This window comes from Lithobates pipiens, unplaced genomic scaffold (assembly GCF_037356315.1).
Source record: "Lithobates pipiens isolate NorthernLeopardFrog02 unplaced genomic scaffold, aLitPip1_a1.2 Scaffold_121, whole genome shotgun sequence".
Lineage (NCBI taxonomy): Eukaryota > Metazoa > Chordata > Amphibia > Anura > Ranidae > Lithobates > Lithobates pipiens.
Window position 1 is genome coordinate 226,031 of NW_027507709.1, and position 22,422 is coordinate 248,452.

The window sequence follows — 22,422 nt, forward strand, 5'->3', positions numbered from 1 at the left end:
TCTCTCTGTCGGTATACTATGGTCTGTGGTCTCCTCTCTGTGTCGGGATACTATGGTCTGTGGTCTCCCCTCTGTCGGGATACTATGGTCTGTGGTCTCCTCTCTGTGTCGGGATACTATGGTCTGCGGTCTCCTCTCTGTGTCGGGATACTATGGTCTGCGGTCTCCTCTCTGTGTCGGGATACTATGGTCTGCGGTCTCCTCTCTGTGTCGGGATACTATGGTCTGCGGTCTCCTCTCTCTGTCGGGATACTATGGTCTGCGGTCTCCTCTCTGTGTCGGGATACTATGGTCTGCGGTCTCCTCTCTCTGTCGGGATACTATGGTCTGCGGTCTCCTCTCTGTGTCGGGATACTATGGTCTGCGGTCTCCTCTCTGTGTCGGGATACTATGGTCTGTGGTCTCCTCTGTGTCGGGATACTATGGTCTGCGGTCTCCTCTCTCTGTCGGGATACTATTGTATTTTTCTTCTTTCCTCGGCTCTCATCCTTTGTAGAACAGTTTCTGGCACTGAGCCGGCCTCGGATCCCATCCAGATGGAATGTTTTGTTTTTTCTCTTCCATGAAGTGTAATGAGCGGTGAGGGCAGACGGGTCCCGGGGGGGTCCCGGGGGCCTCCAGGTTAATTAGTCGGATGAGTCCTCTGCTGATGCTGAATATGGGTGACCTGATTCTAGATGAGAGGAAACTTTGCTGTTCTGTGTAAGTTCAGGATTGGTGCGTTCTGCTGGAGGAGGACATTCATACCACGACTGGTGGGCCGGCATTGTCCGGGACCGCGGGAGGACACTCGTCCCACGACTGGTGGGCCGGCGTTGTCCGGGACCGCGGGAGGACACTCGTCCCACGACTGGTGGGCCGGCGTTGTCCGGGAACGCGGGAGGACACTCGTCCCACGACTGGTGGGCCGGCGTTGTCCGGGACCGCGGGAGGACACTCGTCCCACGACTGGTGGGCCGGCGTTGTCCGGGAACGCGGGAGGACACTCGTCCCACGACTGGTGGGCCGGCGTTGTCCGGGACCGCGGGAGGACACTCGTCCCACGACTGGTGGGCCGGCGTTGTCCGGGACCGCGGGAGGACACTCGTCCCACGACTGGTGGGCCGGCGTTGTCCGGGACCGCGGGAGGACACTCGTCCCACGACTGGTGGGCCGGCGTTGTCCGGGACCGCGGGAGGACACTCGTCCCACGACTGGTGGGCCGGCGTTGTCCGGGACCGCGGGAGGACACTCGTCCCACGACTGGTGGGCCGGCGTTGTCCGGGACCGCGGGAGGACACTCGTCCCACGACTGGTGGGCCGGCGTTGTCCGGGACCGCGGGAGGACACTCGTCCCACGACTGGTGGGCCGGCGTTGTCCGGGACCGCGGGAGGACACTCGTCCCACGACTGGTGGGCCGGCGTTGTCCGGGACCGCGGGAGGACACTCGTCCCACGACTGGTGGGCCGGCGTTGTCCGGGACCGCGGGAGGACACTCGTCCCACGACTGGTGGGCCGGCGTTGTCCGGGACCGCGGGAGGACACTCGTCCCACGACTGGTGGGCCGGCGTTGTCCGGGACCGCGGGAGGACACTCGTCCCACGACTGGGGGGCCGGCGTTGTCTGAAGATTGGAGATGTTTTAACTACAAATCCCAGGTGCCAGAAATGCCATTCCGTTGCCCCGGGCTCCCACCAGCCCATCCACCGCCGGCACAACTCCCACCACCCCACACCCGGACATGCAGCACCGGGAAGCCAATTCAGCTCTGACCAGCGGCAGAACTTCCAGGGTTGTAACAGTCGCACTTGTGACCAGGACCCGGGGTTCCGCCATTTAGGGGAGGAGAGGGGGTCCCAAGACAGTTCTACCAACTTTTCAGCACTGGGCTCGGAGACCGCAGACCTGTGGTCCCCCCGTGATCTCCTTTGCACTGCAGTCACTGGGGGAATATTTAACAAACCCCCCCCCCCCCCGGTGATTAAATCCCACCAATGGAAAGCTCGATCTGTGTGAAGGAAATGATAGAAATGTGGTTGGTGTAAAGTAGCGCAGTGCTGAATAGCAAACCAAGCCATAAAGGGGGGGGGGGGAACCTTTCGGAGGTCAGGTGGTTATAGGGGAACTCCGGGGAGAATGGGGAAACCTGATGGAGGCTGTCAGAAGGATCCACATGGGGTGGGTTCCGGTCCTATGACGAGGGAGGTCTGTATGTGGCCCCCCCTCCCCCTCCGGTACCCCGAGGTGGGGGCGCTCTGTGCTGGGTGTATAATATGGGAAGTGAGGACTTCTGAGATCTGATTGGATGGTTGAATTTTCAGGAAATCCCCCCCCCCCATTCCATCTAAACCCTAAGAAACCTGATGTGGGTGGATGTCCACTGGAAGGATTGGCCGGCCGCCATCATACACCTAGTATTGCCATCGGCGGTGTTGGTTTTTGGGGTGTGGGGGGGGTCACATGACCTGGAACATCGCCCGGCACTCGCACAGATCTGATTGTTCACAGATCAGACCCATCCCATCGTGTGCTTCCGTCTGACATCTCCCCCAAGTGTCCTGTCACCATCTGCCCCTCCCCCCCAGAGGGTGTTAGATGGAGGTATGTGGGAGGTTGGGCTGGTCTGACCGGTCTGATGACTCTTCTGATACAGGGGAGAAGAACGTCTCAATCAGTCTGCGCTCCGTACTCTGTGGTGTTGGTGGGAGGGGGAGGCGGAGAGGAGGCGGAGAGGAGGCAGGGTAAGGGGGGGCACAGAGAGGAGGGGGGAGAGGGGGACGCAGAGAGCAAAGGAGAGGGGGTGAGAGGGGGGCGCGGAGAGGGGGGACACAAGACGCAGAGGGGGAGTGAGAAGGGACTGAGAGGGGGGACACAGGGGGGGACTGAGAGGGGGGACACAGGGGGGGACTGAGAGGAGGGACACAGGGGGGAATGAGGGGGGGGGGACACAGAGGGGGTGAGAGGGCGGTAAGAGGGGGGGGGGATGCAGAGGAGGTGGGGGGGACACAGAGAGAAGGGGGCGTGAGGACGCAGAGGGGGGGAGAGGGGAACGCAGAGAGGAGGTGGGATGGGAGGGGGGTAAGAGGGGGACGCAGAGGTGGTGAGAGGGGGGGGGGGGCTTAGAAGGGGGTGCTGAGAGGAAGTGGAGAGGGGAACACGGCGAGGGGAGAGGGAGGATGCAGAGAGGAGGGGCTGAGAGGGGGAGGTGGAGAGGCGGGGTAAGGGGGGGTGCAGAGAGCAGGGGGGAGTAGGGGTGATAGGGGGATGCAGAGAGGAGACGGAGAGGTGGGGTAAGAGGGGGAAGCGGAGAAGGGGGCCGCAGAAAGGGGAGAGGGGGGATGCTGAGAGGAGGGCGCGGAGAGGAGGTGGAGGGGTAAGGGGGGCGCAGAGAGGAGGGGAGAGGGGGATGCAGAGAGGAGGCGGGGTAAGGGGGGCACAGAGAGGAGGGGGAGAGGGGGGATGCAGAGGAAGGGAGAGGGGGTGAGGGGGGGCAGAGGGGGATGCGGAGAGGAGTTTGAACCATAGAGAAGGTCTATAGCAGTGATGGCGAACCTTGGCACCCCAGATGTTTTGGAACTACATTTCCCATGATGCTCTGCTACACTGCAGAGTGAAAGAGCATCATGGGAAATGTAGTTCCAAAACATCTGGGGTGCCAAGGTTCACCATCACTGACCTATAGTGATCCACACAGAAGTGTCGGGTCCAGCCAGGTGGGTGAAGGGACGTCTCCCCTCAGACCCCAAGTGGTTTTCTGGTGACCCGGCTACATCTCTCCCCGGGGATTGTGTCATCTCTGCTCATTACATCCGTCACCACTTCCTCCTCCACTTCCTCCTCCACTTCCTGTCCATGTCACCACCGCACTCCTCCTGCACACCGCGCTTTCTCTAATCCCAGAACACTGAAATAAAAAAAAAAAACTAATACTGTGTGTGTGTGTGTGTGTGTGTGTGTGTGTGTGTGTGTGTATATATATATTGCACACATATACAGTATGTGACAAAAGTAAGTACACCCCTCAGTGACATTTCTTCTCCCTTCTCATGTGACAACACTGAAGAAATGACACTTGTCTACAATGTAAAGTAGTGAGTGTACAGCTTGTATAACAGTGTAAATTTCCTGTCCCCTCAAAATAACTCAACACACAGCCATTAATGTCTAAACCGCTGGCAACAAAAGTCAGTACACCCCCTAAGTGAGAATCTCCAAATTGGGCCCAATTAGCCATTTTCCCTCCCCAGTGTCATGTGACTCGTTAGTGTTACAAGGTCTCAGGTGTGAATGGGGAGCAGGTGTGTTAAATTTGGTGTCATCACTCTCACTCTCTCATACTGGTCACTGGAAGTACAACATGGCACCTCATGGCAAAGAACTCTCTGAGGATCTGAAAAAGACAAGTGTGTCTTGTCTACAGTCAGGCATGGTGGTGGGGGTGTCATGGTCTGGGGCTGCATGAGTGCTGCCGGCACTGGGGGGCTACAGATCATTGAGGGGACCATGAATGCCAACATGTACTGTGACATACTGAAGCAGCGCATGATCCCCTCCCTTCAGAGACTGGACCGCAGGGCAGTATTCCAACATGATAACCACCCCAAACACACCTCCAACACCACCACTGCCTTGCTAAAGAAGCTGAGGGTAAAGGTGATGGACTGGCCAAGCATGTCTCCAGACCTAAACCCTATTGATCATCTGTGGGGGATCCTCAGAGGGAAGGTGGTACTTGGGTTCTCTCATGGTGGGGGACGCGGTTTTGATGTCATCTCACGGGGGGGGGGGTGCAGGTTGGATGTCTCCCCATGGTGGGGTGCAGGTTGGATGTCATCTCACGGGGGGGGGGGGGGTTGGATGTCTCCCCATGGTGGGGCGGGGGTTGGATGTCTCCCCATGGTGGGGTGCAGGTTGGATGTCTTCTCATGGTGGGGCGGGGGTTGGATGTCTCCCCATGGTGGGGTGCAGGTTGGATGTCTTCTCATGGTGGGGCGGGGGTTGGATGTCTCCCCATGGTGGGGTGCAGGTTGGATGTCTCCCCATGGTGGGGTGCAGGTTGGATGTCTTCTCATGGTGGGGGGTTGGATGTCTCCCCATGGTGGGGTGCAGGTTGGATGTCTTCTCATGGTGGGGTGCAGGTTGGATGTCTTCTCATGGTGGGGGGTTGGATGTCTCCCCATGGTGGGGTGCAGGTTGGATGTCTCCCCATGGTGGGGTGCAGGTTGGATGTCTTCTCATGGTGGGGCGGGGGTTGGATGTCTTCTCATGGTGGGGTGCAGGTTGGATGTCTTCTCACGGTGGGGTGCAGGTTGGATGTCTTCTCATGGTGGGGTGCAGGTTGGATGTCTCCTCATGGTGGGGTGCAGGTTGGATGTCTCCTCATGGTGGGGTGCAGGTTGGATGTCTCCTCATGGTGGGGTGCAGGTTGGATGTCTCCTCATGGTGGGGTGCAGGTTGGATGTCTCCTCATGGTGGGGTGCAGGTTGGATGTCTCCTCATGGTGGGGTGCAGGTTGGATGTCTCCTCATGGTGGGGTGCAGGTTGGATGTCTCCTCATGGTGGGGTGCAGGTTGGATGTCTCCTCATGGTGGGGTGCAGGTTGGATGTCTCCTCATGGTGGGGTGCAGGTTGGATGTCTCCTCATGGTGGGGTGCAGGTTGGATGTCTCCTCATGGTGGGGTGCAGGTTGGATGTCTCCTCATGGTGGGGTGCAGGTTGGATGTCTTCTCATGGTGGGGCGGGGGTTGGATGTCTTCTCATGGTGGGGTGCAGGTTGGATGTCTTCTCATGGTGGGGCGGGGGTTGGATGTCTTCTCATGGTGGGGTGCAGGTTGGATGTCTTCTCATGGTGGGGGGTTGGATGTCTCCCCATGGTGGGGCGGGGGTTGGATGTCTTCTCATGGTGGGGTGCAGGTTGGATGTCTTCTCATGGTGGGGTGCAGGTTGGATGTCTTCTCATGGTGGGGCGGGGGTTGGATGTCTCCCCATGGTGGGGCGGGGGTTGGATGTCTCCCCATGGTGGGGCGGGGGTTGGATGTCTCCCCATGGTGGGGCGGGGGTTGGATGTCTCCCCATGGTGGGGTGCAGGTTGGATGTCTTCTCATGGTGGGGGGTTGGATGTCTCCCCATGGTGGGGCGGGGGTTGGATGTCTTCTCATGGTGGGGTGCAGGTTGGATGTCTTCTCATGGTGGGGTGCAGGTTGGATGTCTTCTCATGGTGGGGCGGGGGTTGGATGTCTTCTCATGGTGGGGTGCAGGTTGGATGTCTTCTCATGGTGGGGCGGGGGTTGGATGTCTCCCCATGGTGGGGCGGGGGTTGGATGTCTCCCCATGGTGGGGTGCAGGTTGGATGTCTCCTCATGGTGGGGCGGGGGTTGGATGTCTTCTCATGGTGGGGTGCAGGTTGGATGTCTCCTCATGGTGGGGCGGGGGTTGGATGTCTCCCCATGGTGGGGCGGGGGTTGGATGTCTCCTCATGGTGGGGCGGGGGTTGGATGTCTTCTCATGGTGGGGTGCAGGTTGGATGTCTCCTCATGGTGGGGCGGGGGTTGGATGTCTCCCCATGGTGGGGCGGGGGTTGGATGTCTCCCCATGGTGGGGCGGGGGTTGGATGTCTCCTCATGGTGGGGCGGGGGTTGGATGTCTCCTCATGGTGGGGTGCAGGTTGGATGTCTTCTCATGGCTCTCTCTTCTCTGCAGAGTTCTGTCGGATCGATGAGCTCCTGTGTCACAATGAAGAGCAGTTGCTGAGTTTCGAGGCGGTGGTCAGCATCCACAAGCAGATGGACGATGATGCCAATGGAAATGTAGATGTTGAAGAGAGCGATGAGGTGAGACTATTAATGTGAAATCATCGCTAATTCGCATTTATTGCTTTCCAGACAGTTTTATAGATGAAAGAAACCTCCAACAATGGCAACAGGAAGCAAAGGGCGCTATTCTGTGAATGGGAATTGTAGGGGAACACTGAGGAGGAGAGCAGACAAGGAGATGGGGAGTTTACTCACTAAGGGTGTGAATGAGAGCACAGGGATGGTGGGAACCCCTCATAATGGGCACAGCGGGTGTACAGACCCGGGAACTCAGCACAGGGATGGTGGGAACCCCTCATAATGGGCACAGCGGGTGTACAGACCCAGGAACTCGGCACAGGGATGGTGGGAACCCCTCATAATGGGCACAGCGGGTGTACAGACCCGGGAACTCAGCACAGGGATGGTGGGAACCCCTCATAATGGGCACAGCGGGTGTACAGACCCGGGAACTCAGCACAGGGATGCTGGGAACCCCTCATAATGGGCACAGCGGGTGTACAGACCCGGGAACTCAGCACAGGGATGGTGGGAACCCCTCATAATGGGCACAGCGGGTGTACAGACCCGGGAACTCAGCACAGGGATGGTGGGAACCCCTCATAATGGGCACAGCGGGTGTACAGACCCGGGAACTCAGCACAGGGATGGCGGGAACCCCTCATAATGGGTACAGCGGGTGTACAGACCCGGGAACTCAGCACAGGGATGGTGGGAACCCCTCATAATGGGCACAGCGGGTGCACAGACCCGGGAACTCGGCACAGGGATGGTGGGAACCCCTCATAATGGGCACAGCGGGTGTACAGACCCGGGAACTCAGCACAGGGATGGTGGTAACCCCTCATAATGGGCACAGCGGGTGTACAGACCCGGGAACTCAGCACAGGGATGGTGGTAACCCCTCATAATGGGCACAGCGGGTGTACAGACCCGGGAACTCAGCACAGGGATGGTGGGAACCCCTCATAATAGGCACAGCGGGTGTACAGACCCGGGAACTCAGCACAGGGATGGTGGGAACCCCTCATAATGGGCACAGCGGGTGTACAGACCCGGGAACTCAGCACAGGGATGGTGGGAACCCCTCATAATGGGCACAGCGGGTGTAGAGACCCGGGAACTCAGCACAAGGATGTTGGGAACCCCTCATAAGTCAGGTGTACAAATCCCAGCAGTAGACTGGACTGTTGTGGTGTCCAAGAAATGATGATGAAATCTCAGGATTGGGTGGTGTATGTTGGTTATTGCCCCTCAGTGTCCCCGCTGTTGGATGATTGGGGCAAAGATATCAGTTTTCCTCTTTCAGTCTATTTTACAAAGGGCAATAGCTGAGCCCCGGGGAGGCGGGATTATGTGACACGGCACAAAACCCACCAGAACCAGCAGACCAAATTTATGGTCCATATTTTACCTTTGATGACTGACTCTGGAGGTCTCATATGAGTTCCACTTTCTGCCCCCTACCCGCTTCCATTGTGCCAGTGTCTTGCGGGTCTCTTGGGTTTGTGGCCTATGTCCTTATGGCAGGACTGTTTTTGGGCTTTTACTTCAACCCTTTCATTGTCATCTGCCAAAAAGTGGATCACCCCCCCCCCCCCCCTTATCCAAGAGGTAGAAATTGCCCAATGATGAAGGAACCCCTACAACCTCTGGAGGAACCCTGGTTGGGAATCGCTGCTTTCATGAAATGATACAAACAGAATAAACATGGGCAAAACATAGCCAGGGTTCGGTAACCAGAGCCGGTAGTCAGAACAAGCCAGTAAAACAGGAATCCAGAGATCAGCGTAGTCAGAAGCAGCAAACGGAATGGGGAACCAGGCAAAAGTCTATAACAGGAAAACGCAGCAGAGAGTATCCGGATATGTTGACCAAGGCGAAGGCACAGGAGATCTGATCCAAGGAGTTGAAGCTGTCAAGCAGGATCTGATCATCAGGTGAGTCACTGTGGAATGATGAGTACTGGCAATTAGCCTGAGCTCTGAGAAGGGAGGACCGAGCCCAGTCCTGACGAAATCCCTTTATTTGAGCCAAAACATTCTGCATGGAATCCACCAGGTTTTCATAGCTTTCCTTCAACTCGAGCAGGGATCTGCAATTAGCGGACCTCCAGCTGTTGCAAAACTACAAGTCCCATCATGCCTCTGCCTCTGGCTGTCATGTTTGTGGCTGTCAGAGTCTTGCTATGCATCATGGGACTTGTAGTTCTGCAACAGCTGGAGGTCCGCTAATTGCCTATCCCTGAACTAGAGGAACCTCTGTGCACCTCAAAGACACTTCATGTTCCCATCTTTCCAGCTGATCGCCACCTGCCGTTTGCGGTCTCCCTGCCGTTTGCGCTCTCCCTGCCGTTTGCGGCCGTTTGCGGTCTCCCTGCCGTTTGCGGTCTCCCTGCCGTTTGCGGTCTCCCTGCCGTTTGCGGTCGCTTGCGGTCTCCCTGCCGTTTGCGGTCTCCCTGCCGCTTGCGGCCGTTTGCGGTCTCCCTGCCGTTTGCGGTCTCCCTGCCGTTTGCGGTCTCCCTGCCGTTTGCAGCCGTTTGCGGTCTCCCTGCCGGTTTGCGGTCTCCCTGCCGGTTTGCGGTCTCCCTGCCGTTTGCGGTCTCCCTGCCGTTTGCGGTCTCCCTGCCGTTTGCGGTCTCCCTGCCGTTTGCAGCCGTTTGCGGTCTCCCTGCCGGTTTGCGGTCTCCCTGCCGCTTGCGGTCTCCCTGCCGTTTGTGACTTTTAGCCTGTCTCTCGTGCTTCGAGTGGTACCGACCCCCCTTGCTGTGCTTCCAGAACATTCTCCTTGTGGGAAGTCTGGATGATCTCCTGTTGAGGGAACATTCGGTGCTGGTTGTGGGTCATCATGTTATATATGAGCGGTCCAGACCTTCAGACGGGTTCGGTTGGCTCTTAAACCTCCAGAAGTCGGCTCCAAGAGTGGTTGTCCCTACAATGCTGGAGCTCCTGGCTGAAGGGACTTCAGATCCGGTTTCAGTGGGACCACCACCACCACCACCACACCACCACACCACCACACCACCACCACCACCACCACCACCACCACACCACCACCACCACCACCACCACCACACCACCACACCACCACCACCACCACCACCACACCACCACCACCACCACCATAGTGTCCACGGGCTTTCAGAGAAGAATCGTTAGTTTGGAGCAGTAGTTGGGGGTTCTCTTGGGCAGAACTTCTTCTCATCCGAGTTTTGTTCATTGGAAAATGTACCAGTCCAGCTTCCTTGTTTATCGGGGTCTGGATTTGGGGGATGGGCCCTACACCTGGGGGTGTTCCAGAACCAGTGATGCAGGTGGAGGACACTAAATGTGGACCTTCTGGTCTTCAGGGTCCAGAAACCAGCTGGACAGATTTGAGTACAGCCAGATCTTCACATTTCTTCCTGCAACTCTGTCCTTGTCTTCAATGGATGGTTAGGGAACCCATTTGGGGAGGGGGGTGTTGTTTTGTCACAACTAATGATGGTGGAGGGGGGCGTGTAATGGGGAATGGACCTGTCATATAACTGACGTTGGAGGGGGGTGGCGTATACTGGAGGTTGGGGGGCCTGTCATATGACTGATGGTTGGGTGGGCCTTTCACGTGACTAATGATGGTGGAGGGGGGTGGTGTGTACTGGGTGTTGGGGGGGGTGGGTGGACCTGGCACATGACTAATGGTGTACTGGGGGTTGGACCTGTCATGACTGGGGGTTGGGGGGTGTACTGGGGGTTGGGGGGATGGACCTGGCACATGACTAATGATGGTGTACTGGGGGTTGGACCTATCATGACTGATGGTGGGGGGGGGTGTACTGGGGGTTGGGGGATGGACCCGGCACATGACCAATAATGGTGGGGGGGTGTACTGGGGTTTGGGGGGGTGGACCTGTCGCATGACTAATGATGGTGGAGAGGGGTGGTGTGTACTGGGTGTTGGGGGGTGGACCTGGCACATGACTAATGATGGTGGAGGGGGGTGGTGTGTACTGGGTGTTGGGGGGGGGGGGGGTGGACCTGGCACATGACTAATGATGGTGGAGGGGGGTGGTGTGTACTGGGTGTTGGGGGGGTGGACCTGGCACATGACTAATGAGGGTGTACCGGGGGTTGGACCTGTCATGACTGATGGTGGGGGGGGTTGTACTGGGGGTTGGGGTGTACTGGGGTTTGGGGGGTGGACCTGGCACATGACTAATGATGGGGGGTGTGTATTTGGGGGTTGGACCTGTCATATGACTGATGGGGGGGGGGGTGGAGTGTACCGGGGGTAGGGGGGGTGGACCTGTCGTATATGACTGGGGGGGTGTACTGGGGGTTGGGTGGGTGGACCTGTCATGACTAATTAGGGGGGGGTGCACTGGGGGTTGGGGGGTGGACCTGTCATATATGACTGACTGATTTGGGGGGGGGGGGTACTGGGGGGGTTGACCTGTCGTATGATTGGTGGGGGTGTACTGGGGGTTGGGGGGGTGGTCTTGTCATATGACCGAATGGGGGGAGGTGTACTGGGGGTTGGGGGTTGGACCTGTCATATGACTGACTGATGGGGGTGGGGCACTGGGGGGTGGACCTGTCATATGACTGATGGGGGGTGGACCTGCCGTATGATTGGTAGGGGTGTACTGGGGGTTGGGGGGGGGGTGGTCATGTCATATGACTGATGGGGGGGGGGGGGTGGACCTGTCGTATGATTGGTGGGGGGGTGGACTTGGGGTGGGGGGGTGGACCTGTCGTATGATTGGTTGGGGGGGTGGACTTGGGGTGGGGGGGGTGGACCTGTCGTATGATTGGTTGGGGGGGTGGACCTGTCGTATGATTGGTTGGGGGGGGGGGGGTGGACCTGTCGTATGATTGGTTGGGGGGGTGGACTTGGGGTGGGGGGGTGGACCTGTCGTATGATTGGTTGGGGGGGGGGGTGGACCTGTCGTATGATTGGTTGGGGGGGGGTGGACCTGTCGTATGATTGGTTGGGGGGGGGGGTGGACCTGTCGTATGATTGGTTGGGGGGGGTGGACCTGTCGTATGATTGGTTGGGGGGGTGGACTTGGGGTGGGGGGGGTGGACCTGTCATATGACTGACTGATGGGGGTGGGGTACTGGGGGGTGGACCTGTCATATGACTGATGGGGTGGGGGGGTGGACCTGTCGTATGATTGGTTGGGGGGGTGGACTTGGGGTGGGGGGGTGGACCTGTCGTATGATTGGTTGGGGGCGGATGGACCTGTCGTATGATTGGTTGGGGGGGGGGGTGGACCTGTCGTATGATTGGTTGGGGGCGGGTGGACCTGTCGTATGATTGGTTGGGGGGGGGGTGGACTTGGGGTGGGGGGGGGGAAGGACCTGTCGTATGATTGGTGGGGGGGGGGGTGGACCTGTCGTATGATTGGTTGGGGGCGGGTGGACCTGTCGTATGATTGGTTGGGGGGGGGGGTGGACTTGGGGTGGGGGGGGGGAAGGACCTGTCGTATGATTGGTGGGGGGGTGGACTTGTGCTATGACTGGTGGGGGATGTGTGTTCCGCTCTCATCGGACTCTCCTTTACCCCCCGGCAGTTTCTGAGGGAAGATCTGAACTACCCCGATCCGACGGTGAAGCACAGCTCCTTCCATGGAGAGGACAAGCTGATCAGTGTGGAGGATCTCTGGAAAACCTGGAAGGTCTCTGAGGGTGAGTGACGACACTGAACCTTCCAGATTACACGCCCCACCCCCACCAATCGCCCCCCACATTCCTTCCTAGAAGGGATTCCCCAAATAGAACACCGGAGACTCCTCATCAATACCGATCAATGAATATTAATACAGATCATGAATGATGCCTTAGTAGAGATGGTGCCGTCCTTCCGGGGAGGGGATCAGGTGAAGGCATAGAGAGTCCTGTGATCCTGACTCTACCCATCATCATTCCTGACTCCACCCACAATCCCAGCTCCACCCAGCATCACTAATCACATTCTGACTCCACCTACAATTCTGGCTCCACCCATCACTAATTACAGGGAATGTGGCTCGGCCTATGCTCACCTTTCATCATTACCAGGGAGGAGCTCTTCATCCTGGCTCCACCCACAATTCTGTATATATAGGGTGGAGCTCATATACAGTGCCTGGAAGAAGTATTCATACCCCCTGACATTCCCCACATTTTGTTACAACCAAAACCATAAATGTATTTTATTGGGATTTTATGTGATGGACCAACACAAAGTGTCACATAATTGTGAAGTGGAAGGAAAATGATAAATGATACAAATAAATATGAGAAAAGTGTGGGGGAGGGGCATTTGTATGGCGCCCCCCGGAGTCAATACTTTGTAGAACCCCCTTTCTCTACAAGTCTTTTTGGGGGTGTCTCTACCAGCTTTGCCCATCTAGAGAGGACATTTCTGCCCATTCTTCTTCTTTGTAAAATATCTCAAGCTCTGTCAGATTGGATGGAGAGCGTCTGTGATCAGCAATTTTCAAGTCTGGCCACAGATTCTCAATGGGATTTAGGTCTGGGCTGTGACTGGGCCATTCTAACACATGAATATGCTTTGATGTAAACCATTCCATTGTAGCTCTGCGCCCCTCCCGCGCGCCCTGCGCTCTGTACTGCACCCCTCCCGCGCACCCCGCGCTCTGTACTGCGCTCCTCCTGCACGCCCCATGCTGCCCACGCTCGTAGAGTCCTACAGTATGACAGTATGGTCATCTGCTTCCCTCTCCAGAAGGACGGCACGGTATTTATTTGGGCATCATCTGGGGGTTGTCATGATCATCTTCTTCCTGAACTGAGATGACGGCTCAGAGGTGACAGTCCTGTAAATCCTGGTGCCTGTGCAGGTCCTGGCTACAAATGTCTGACACAGATCAGCCTCTCACTCAGTGACTTGACACAAAGGTACAATGTACAGTCTGATCACTGGGGGAGGGGAGACTAGGAAAATGCTTCCTTCTGCCTGCAGCAGGGAGGTCAGGGACTTGTTGCTGATAGGTGGAGCTGTTATGAAAAGTGACCCTGTAGCTGTATACTGTGACGTGTATACGGGTGTCGGGGGTTGGAGGAGCATAGAAGGAAACAACATTCAGATTCTTATCTTCTCTGAGATCCAATCTTATGAGAAGAGCCGGAGATCTGATGATGTTTCCACCCTCATCCTCTCTTCATGGTTGGGTGGAAGCGCTCAGAGGTTGGGGGATGGGAGAGGCAGGGATGACTTGTTCCCAGGAACTGGCAAAGTCAGGCAGAGGGGAGGCGAGGAGGAGCCTATAGAGGAATGGGGGGGGGGACCTATAGAGGCATGCTGGGTGAAGCTGTAGGGGGACCCTGGAGGAGATCCTGGCGGAAGGTGTAGGGGATCCTGGCCACAGATGTAGGGGGATCCTGCAGGAAGGTGAAGGGGGAATGGGATCCTGGAGGAGAGCCTGGCGGAAGGTGTAGGGGGATCCCGATGGAGGAGAGCCTGGCGGAAGGTGTAGGGGGACCCTGGAGGAGATCCTGTTGGAAGGTGTAGGGGGATCCCGGAGGAGAGCCTGGCGGAAGGTGTAGGGGGATCCCGGAGGAGAGCCTGGCGGAAGGTGTAGGGGGATCCCGGCGGAAGGTGTAGGGGGATGGGATCCCGGAGGAAGGTGTAGGGGGGATCCCGGAGGAGAGCCTGGCGGAAGGTGTAGGTGGATCCCGGCGGAAGGTGTAGGGGGATCCCGATGGAGGAGATCTTGGCGGAAGGTGTAGGGGGATCCTGGAGGAGAGCCTGGCACAAGGTGTAGGAGGAGATCTTGGCGGAAGGTGTAGGGGTATCCCGGCGGAAGGTGTAGGGGGATCCCGATGGAGGAGAGCCTGGCGGAAGGTGTAGGGAGATCCTGGAGGTGATCCTGGCGGAAGGTGTAGGGAGATCCTGGAGGAGAGCCTGGCGCAAGGTGTAGGAGGAGGAGATCTTGGCGGAAGGTGTAGGGGGATCCCGGCGGAAGGTTTAGACGGATCCCGATGGAGGAGATCTTGGCGGAAGGTGTAGGGGGATCCTGGAGGAGAGCCTGGCGGAAGGTGTAGGGGGATCCTGGAGGAGAGCCTGGCGGAAGGTGTAGGGGGATCCTGGAGGAGAGCCTGGCGGAAGGTGTAGGGGGATCCCGGAGGAGATCTTGGCGGAAGGTGTAGGGGGATGGGATCCTGGAGGAGAGCCTGGCACAAGGTGTAGGAGGAGATCTTGGCGGAAGGTGTAGGTGGATCCCGGCGGAAGGTGTAGGGGGATCCCGATGGAGGAGAGCCTGGCGGAAGGTGTAGGGGGATCCCGATGGAGGAGAGCCTGGCGGAAGGTGTAGGGGGATCCTGGAGGAGAGCCTGGCGGAAGGTGTAGGGGGATCCCGATGGAGGAGAGCCTGGCGGAAGGTGTAGGGGGATCCTGGAGGAGAGCCTGGCGGAAGGTGTAGGGGGATCCCGATGGAGGAGAGCCTGGCGGAAGGTGTAGGGGGATCCTGGAGGAGAGCCTGGCGGAAGGTGTAGGGGGATCCCGATGGAGGAGAGCCTGGCGGAAGGTGTAGGGGGATCATGGAGGAGAGCCTGGCGGAAGGTGTAGGGGGATCCCGATGGAGGAGAGCCTGGCGGAAGGTGTAGGGGGATCCTGGAGGAGAGCCTGGCGGAAGGTGTAGGGGGATCCCGATGGAGGAGAGCCTGGCGGAAGGTGTAGGGGGATCCCGATGGAGGAGAGCCTGGCGGAAGGTGTAGGGGGATCCCGATGGAGGAGAGCCTGGCGGAAGGTGTAGGGGGATCCCGATGGAGGAGAGCCTGGCGGAAGGTGTAGGGGGATCATGGAGGAGAGCCTGGCGGAAGGTGTAGGGGGATCCCGATGGAGGAGAGCCTGGCGGAAGGTGTAGGGGGATCCTGGAGGAGAGCCTGGCGGAAGGTGTAGGGGGATCCCGATGGAGGAGAGCCTGGCGGAAGGTGTAGGGGGATCCTGGAGGAGAGCCTGGCGGAAGGTGTAGGGGGATCCTGGAGGAGAGCCTGGCGGAAGGTGTAGGGGGATCCCGGAGGAGATCTTGGCGGAAGGTGTAGGGGGATGGGATCCTGGGGGAGAGCCTGGCGGAAGGTGTGGGGAGATCCTGGCGGAAGGTGTAGGGTGATCCTGGAGGAGAGCCTGGCGCAAGGTGTAGGATGAGGAGATCTTGGCGGAAGGTGTAGGGGGATCCCGGCGGAAGGTGTAGGGGGATCCCGATGGAGGAGAGCCTGGCGGAAGGTGTAGGGGGGTCCCGGAGGAGATCCTGGCGGAAGGTGTAGGTGGATCCCGGCGGAAGGTGTAGGGGGATCCCGATGGAGTTGATCTTGGCGGAAGGTGTAGGGGGATCCTGGAGGAGATGTTGGCGGAAGGTGTTGGGGGATCCTGGAGGAGAGCCTGGCACAAGGTGTAGGAGGAGGAGATCTTGGCGGAAGGTGTAGGGGGATCCCGATGGAGGGGAGCCTGGCGGAAGGTGTAGGGGGATCCTGGAGGAGAGCCTGGCGGAAGGTGTAGGGGGATCCAGGAGGAGAGCCTGGCGGAAGGTGTAGGGGGATCCTGGCGGAAGGTGTAGGGGGATCCAGGAGGAGAGCCTGGCGGAAGGTGTAGGGGGATCCTGGAGGAGAGCCTGGCGGAAGGTGTAGGGTGATCCTGGCAGAAGGTGTAGGGGGATCCTGGCGGAAGGTGTAGGGGGATCCTGGAGGAGAGCCTGGCGCAGGGTGTAGGAGGAGGAGATCTTGGAGGAAGGTGTAGGGGGATCCCGGCGGAAAGGTGTAGGGGGATCCCGGCGGAAGGTGTAGGGGGATCCCGGCGAAAGGTGTAGGGTGATCCCGGCAGAAGGTTTAGACGGATCCCGATGGAGGAGATCTTGGCGGAAGGTGTAGGGGGATCCCGGAGGAGATCTTGGCGGAAGGTGTAGGGGGATGGGATCCTGGAGGAGAGCCTGGCGGAAGGTGTAGGGGGATCCCTGGAGGAAGGTGTAGGGGGATCCTGGAGGAGAGCCTGGCGGAAGGTGTAGGGGGATCCTGGAGGAGATCTTGGCGGAAGGTGTAGGGGGATCCTGGAGGAGATCTTGGCGGAAGGTGTAGGGGGATCCCGGAGGAGATCTTGGCGGAAGGTGTAGGAGGATGGGATCCTGGAGGAGAGCCTGGCGGAAGGTGTAGGGGGATCCCTGGAGGAGAGCCTGGCGGAAGTTGTAGGGGGATGGGATCCCGGAGGAAGGTGTAGGGGGATGGGATCCTGGAGGAGATCTTGGCGGAAGGTGTAGGGGGATCCCTGGAGGAAGGTGTAGGGGGAACCTGGAGGAGAGCCTGGCGGAAGGTGTAGGGGGGATGGGATCCCGGAGGAAGGTGTAGGGGGATCCTGGAGGAGAGCCTGGCGGGAGGTGTAGGGGGATCCCGGCGGAAGGTGTAGGGGGATCCCGGCGGAAGGTGTAGGGGGATCCTGGAGGAGAGCCTGGCGGAAGGTGTAGGAGGAGGAGATCTTGGCGGAAGGTGTAGGGGGATCCTGGAGGAGAGCCTGGCGCAAGGTGTAGGAGGAGGAGATCTTGGCGGAAGGTGTAGGGGGATCCCGGCGGAAGGTGTAGGGGGATGGGATCCTGGAGGAGAGCCTGGCGGAAGGTGTAGGGGGATCCCTGGAGGAGATCTTGGTGGAAGGTGTAGGGGGATCCCTGGAGGAAGGTGTAGGGGGATCCCTGGAGGAGATCCCGGCAGAAGGTGTAGGGGGATCCCGGCGGAAGGTGTAGGGGGATCCCGGCGGAAGGTGTAGGGGGAACCTGGAGGAGAGCCTGGCGGAAGGTGTAGGAGGATGTGGGATACATTTGCACCCCAACTACCCATGTGTCTCCACTCTTGGAAGCCTCTGGCTTATCCACCCTGGGGCAGAAGTTCCTGAAATTCCCTCTGCAGAGCCGTAGTCCGGGTCTGTGGGGGATCTTGGCCGGACATGTGACTTGCTGGCACACGTTGCTCTCCTGTACACCTCTGCGGAGATGGGATTGGTTGGTAAAGTGGGAAACTCCTGAGAAGGTTGTCCCATCTTCATCTCCGGATTGTAGATAAAGGAGGTACCTCCCGAACGACAAACCTCTGAATCCCGGTACTCTGATTGGACATCGGGATTATTGTTGAACCTGCATGTGAATAAATAATGAATGTGTGTTTGGCTCCTCCCCTGTGTTGTGTGACCCCGCCTCTCTCCTCTCCCGTAGTATATAACTGGACGCTGGACGAGGTGGTGGAGTGGCTGAAGAACTATGTGGAGCTGCCGCAGTACGAAGAGATCTTCCGGAAGCTGCAGCTCAGCGGTCGGGATATGCCCAGGTGAGGGGCCCTTATCATCTATTTCCACCCCCGGGAGGACCCAGATATTTCCCAGCATGCTGGAGCCTCTCGTCCTTCACCCCGCCAATGACCAATTGTAATTGGTGGTGCCTAGATCACATGACTAGAATTTGGGAAATTATCTGTTTTTAGGAAGATTTGTTTTTTTCCATTTAAATACACCAATGGGGCAATAAATATAAGGGGCGGAGCCTCTCATGTCCCTTGGGTGGGCGGGGGGAGGGATTTTGTCCTTTAGGTTACACTATTTGGTGGTCTGGCCAAACCGATATCGTAAGGTGTTCAAGCTATTTCTGCTCTACAATTACAAGGGCATATGTGGTGTGGTTGCATTGTGGATGGGGCATCTCAGTGGCCTGACCATCATGTGGGCCTTTTGATTGGCAGCCTGAAATTTTGCTGGACCTGTGCAGGAGATGAGCAGGTGGGTTGTGGGGACATAGCAAAGTGCAGATAACTATGAACAGCCATAACTAGTGAAAGATCCCACCCTGAGCAGAGATTTTCCAGCTCGAGGGACAACAATCTGAGCACCAGCAGACTCTGAGCGATTGTCCCCGGGGCCGGTGTTCTTCACTGAAAACGGTAACGGAAACCGGCACCGTTCACGCATCTGAGCGTTTAGAAGAAATTTTTGTTTGCTGCCACGTCCGGACAGGAATGTAACCGGTTACTCTATGGTGGGAGTTCCTTCATTGCTGGTTAGATCAGGTTGAAGGGAGGAAAAAAAATAAATTGACCAATCCCTGCATCCACACAAGCGATGCTTGAATCGTTTTCCGGAAACCGGCACCGTTCGCACAACTTGGTATTTAAAGGAAATGTCGGTATTGTTTGCTGCCACATCCAGACAGGAATGTAAAGGAGATGACTCCATGGTGGGAGTTCCTTCATTCCTGGCTAGAGCAGATGAACAAAGAAAGACGGATCCCTGCGTCCACACAAGCCACGATCCAATGCTTTTCTAAATACAGAGGGGCAACACACAGATTGAAAAGAACCAGGTGGATTTCGGGACGGGAATACCCGGCTTGAGTCCAGTCTGTCAAATGAGTTCCCAAATGCAGCGGTATTTTATTGCCCACGGAGAGGACGTCACAGATCTAAATACCACCAATCAAAGGGTCCAGGGTAGGTGTGTTGTAGCGTGTTTTATTATGCTCAGCAGACGCAACTTTTTTTTTTATAAATACTGCAGCTGCTGACTTTTAAAATATGGACACTTACCTGTCCAGGGTGCCGGCGATGTCCGCACCCAAAGCCGATCTGTCCCTCGGCTCTCAGTTGCTGCTGCCGCCACCGCCATCTTCTGTAAGGGAATCAGGAAGTGAAGACTTGCGTCTTCACTTCCTGGTTCCCTACTGCGCATGCGCGTTCCCACTGGTCCCTGCTGTCTCCTAGGACCCGTGTGTCTCCCAGAAGACAGCAGGGTGGGGGGGGGGGATGGGACAGGAAGTGGCTTAGATACCCACGGGTGGAGTGGGTATCTATGCCCGGATGTGGGAGCAAAATACCTGTATTGGACAGGTACCTCCCCCTTGAAAGGTGCCAAATGTGACACCGGGGGGGGGGGGGGATTCCAAAAAGTGGAAGTTCCATTTTTGGGTGGAACTCTGCTTTAATTGCCCCCCTGCCCCATATACATCTATATTCCCATCTGACAAGGTTTTACAATCCAACAACCAACAAACCATTTAGCAGCATGAAATTACGATTAGTTAGACACCAAATATGATAGAGATCTGATTTAGGAGGTGTCCCCACCCATCCGCCATCTGCCCCTAGTAATAGAGACGTGTTTGGTGTCTAACTTATCCTTGTGTTACATTAAAGTTGAACTACAGGCAAAACTACCTACACCTTTTTTTATTTTTATTTTTTTCCTGCCAACTGTTTCCCATTGCAGAGATTTCCCTTCACTTCCTGTCCCGTAGCCACACAGGAAGTGGGAAGAAATCTCTGCAAATCAGAGGAATACCTTAGGGGAGGGGGGGGGCGTCCCAGGTCACCAGAACTTGTTTTTTTGTGGTGGGGGGGGGGGCGGACCTCCTGCTTTAATGTTGCCGCTCCTTATGAAGGTGACTTCATTACAGCAGGAGTTATGGAGTGTGAACCAGAGCCGGAGATGCCTGACGGTTCGGTTATAGATGAAAACCCCCGCACTGAATTGTGAGGGTGTCGCTGTACTAGGACTCCCCCCCTCCCCCCTCATCCTTGTCACATGACAAGAAATGAAAGTACGGAACGGGCTCACGGATGCAAACCTTTATTGTGTGTGTAGGAATCGGGACGTGTTGCACAGAACCTGCGGCAGTTCTCATGGCCGCTCCCGCCCTTTCATACAAATACCGTCCTTTCCCGTGTGATTGGTTGCCTGGTTTGTGCATGGAGGTGAATGGACTGATACAGGAAGTACATTGATTTGCAGGACACCAGCAGGCGAGGACCGGGGATAGGACTTGAGGCCATAATGGTTTCTCTTTAGGTTGGGGCAGTGGGTTCAGTTGCATAGTTCAGCCATGGTGTCATCACCATGGTGACGGCGGTATCCTTTCCTATCCTGGTGGCTCGGAGCCCAGACGGCGCGGATCACCGAATGTAATTAGCGCAGATTGACGAGCGATAATGAGGCTGATTGTTTGTACAGAGTGATAACGCCTAATTCGGGGTAATGATCCGGCTGGGAAACATGCGTCACCAACCAGGAGAATTACCCAGAATGCCGTGTGTCAAGTCTGTGAGCTGAGATTTCTGATTGGCTGCTCTTATGTAATGTGATTTATTTGTTGTGGGTCGGGGGGGTCTATGGCTTCCTCTGACTCCATTCTCTTTCCCGCAGGTTGGCCATCACCAACGCCACCATGACAGGAACCCTCCTGAAGATGACGGACCGGAGTCACCGGCAGAAGCTGCAGCTCAAAGCCTTGGACACTGTGCTCTTCGGACCACCGCTGTGTGAGTACCCCCAGAACCCCCCACCAATACCTGGGCACCCCTGATATCGCCATATAGGGTCACCCCACCATTTCCTTCTCCATCGTCCTTTTGAGGGACACAGGAGATCAGAAACATTCAGGTTTAGAGCTGGGACTGTGGGGTGGGTGGGGGTTGGGCACTTTTCCCCAGGCGCTGTGTTGCTGCTGAGTTGGCCACTCGTCCCCCTCCTTACTGACAGACTGCAGTGTCGGAAGGCGTGGCTGCCGATAGCTGTTGCTTGAAGGAGAATTCGGCTTTCTTTTCTCTCCAGCCTGCAGGGGGCAGAAAAGATTCAGCGCTGAGACTGAGAACTGTGCTCAGTCTTGGCTCTGTACTGCAGAGGATTGAGGGCGGAATGTGTCCTTCCCTCCCTCTGACCTGTCGCCTGCGTGGAAAGAGGAAGGACATGCTGTGGGTACTGATTTCCCAGTACGGGGGGGGGGGGGTGCACGCAACAACTCTGGGACTCTGTTGGGGACCCCTGATGTAAAGGGGGACTCTGTTGGGGACCCCTGATGTAAAGGGGGACTCTGTTGGGGACCCCTGATGTAAAGGGGGACTCTGTTGGGGACCCCTGATGTAAAGGGGGTCTCTAGTCGAGGACACCTGATGCTTTGCCGTATTGACCCAGTATGTCCTGACCGATGACTTCTTAAGTGGGCGGGGTCACGCTTGGGGAACCCTGCAGACAGCAGATGAGTTATGGTTGTCAAGCACGCAGTGGCCGCCGGCTCCTTAACAACCATGATATTTACTGGTCGATAAGGACGCTGGCGTTTTAAAATGTATGTATTGTGAAGGCTCTTGGGTTTTGCTGGTTGTAGACTTGTTTGTCCCTCCTGGTCTTCTCCTGGATCCTCCTGCGGAATCTCGCAGCACTGGACTGCAACGGAGATAAAATCTTAATCTGGATAGCGTCCCGTCCATGGAATTCTCTGGGGCCCCAGAATATGTATCTGTGTGGAATTCCTGCCTGTGATTGGCCGGGTTCCTTGGCCCGCGCTGCGTCCGTCTTGTCCCCCCCTGGAGGACGTTTTTTTTCTGGAAGGCTTCTGCTGTGAGTTCTGCATTCCTCTCTCCCTGGTAACCGGCGGCCCCTCAGTACACACCGCGCCTTCCATAAACACAGATTATTTTTAGGTCTTTTCATTTATAAATTCGCACGGCGTGAAACCCGACCCGCTCGGCCAACGGCGGCCAAAATATTTCTTCATAATAGGAGGAAGCGGAGTCCTCCGGGATTGGGGGGGGGGGGCCGGGGGCGTGTGACGGATGTGAGGCCGGAGGACCGTACTGCCAGGCTCAGGAGAATGTCAACGGGTGGAATCCACCGCCGAATCCTCGC

At 57.2% G+C, this 22,422-nt stretch overlaps 1 protein-coding gene across 1 annotated transcript in view; it reads left to right on the plus strand.

Annotated features, from left to right (window-relative positions):
- The window catches only part of LOC143973824 (stromal interaction molecule 1-like), a gene marked incomplete at its 3' end in the record, with an annotated part of 70,277 nt that overhangs the window by 26,702 nt on the left and 21,153 nt on the right, over window positions 1-22,422 (plus strand). Inside the window, 4 exon segments of the mRNA XM_077474706.1 lie at window positions 6,680-6,810; window positions 12,347-12,461; window positions 17,969-18,080; window positions 20,941-21,056. Coding sequence (XP_077330832.1) covers window positions 6,680-6,810; window positions 12,347-12,461; window positions 17,969-18,080; window positions 20,941-21,056 — 474 coding nt within the window.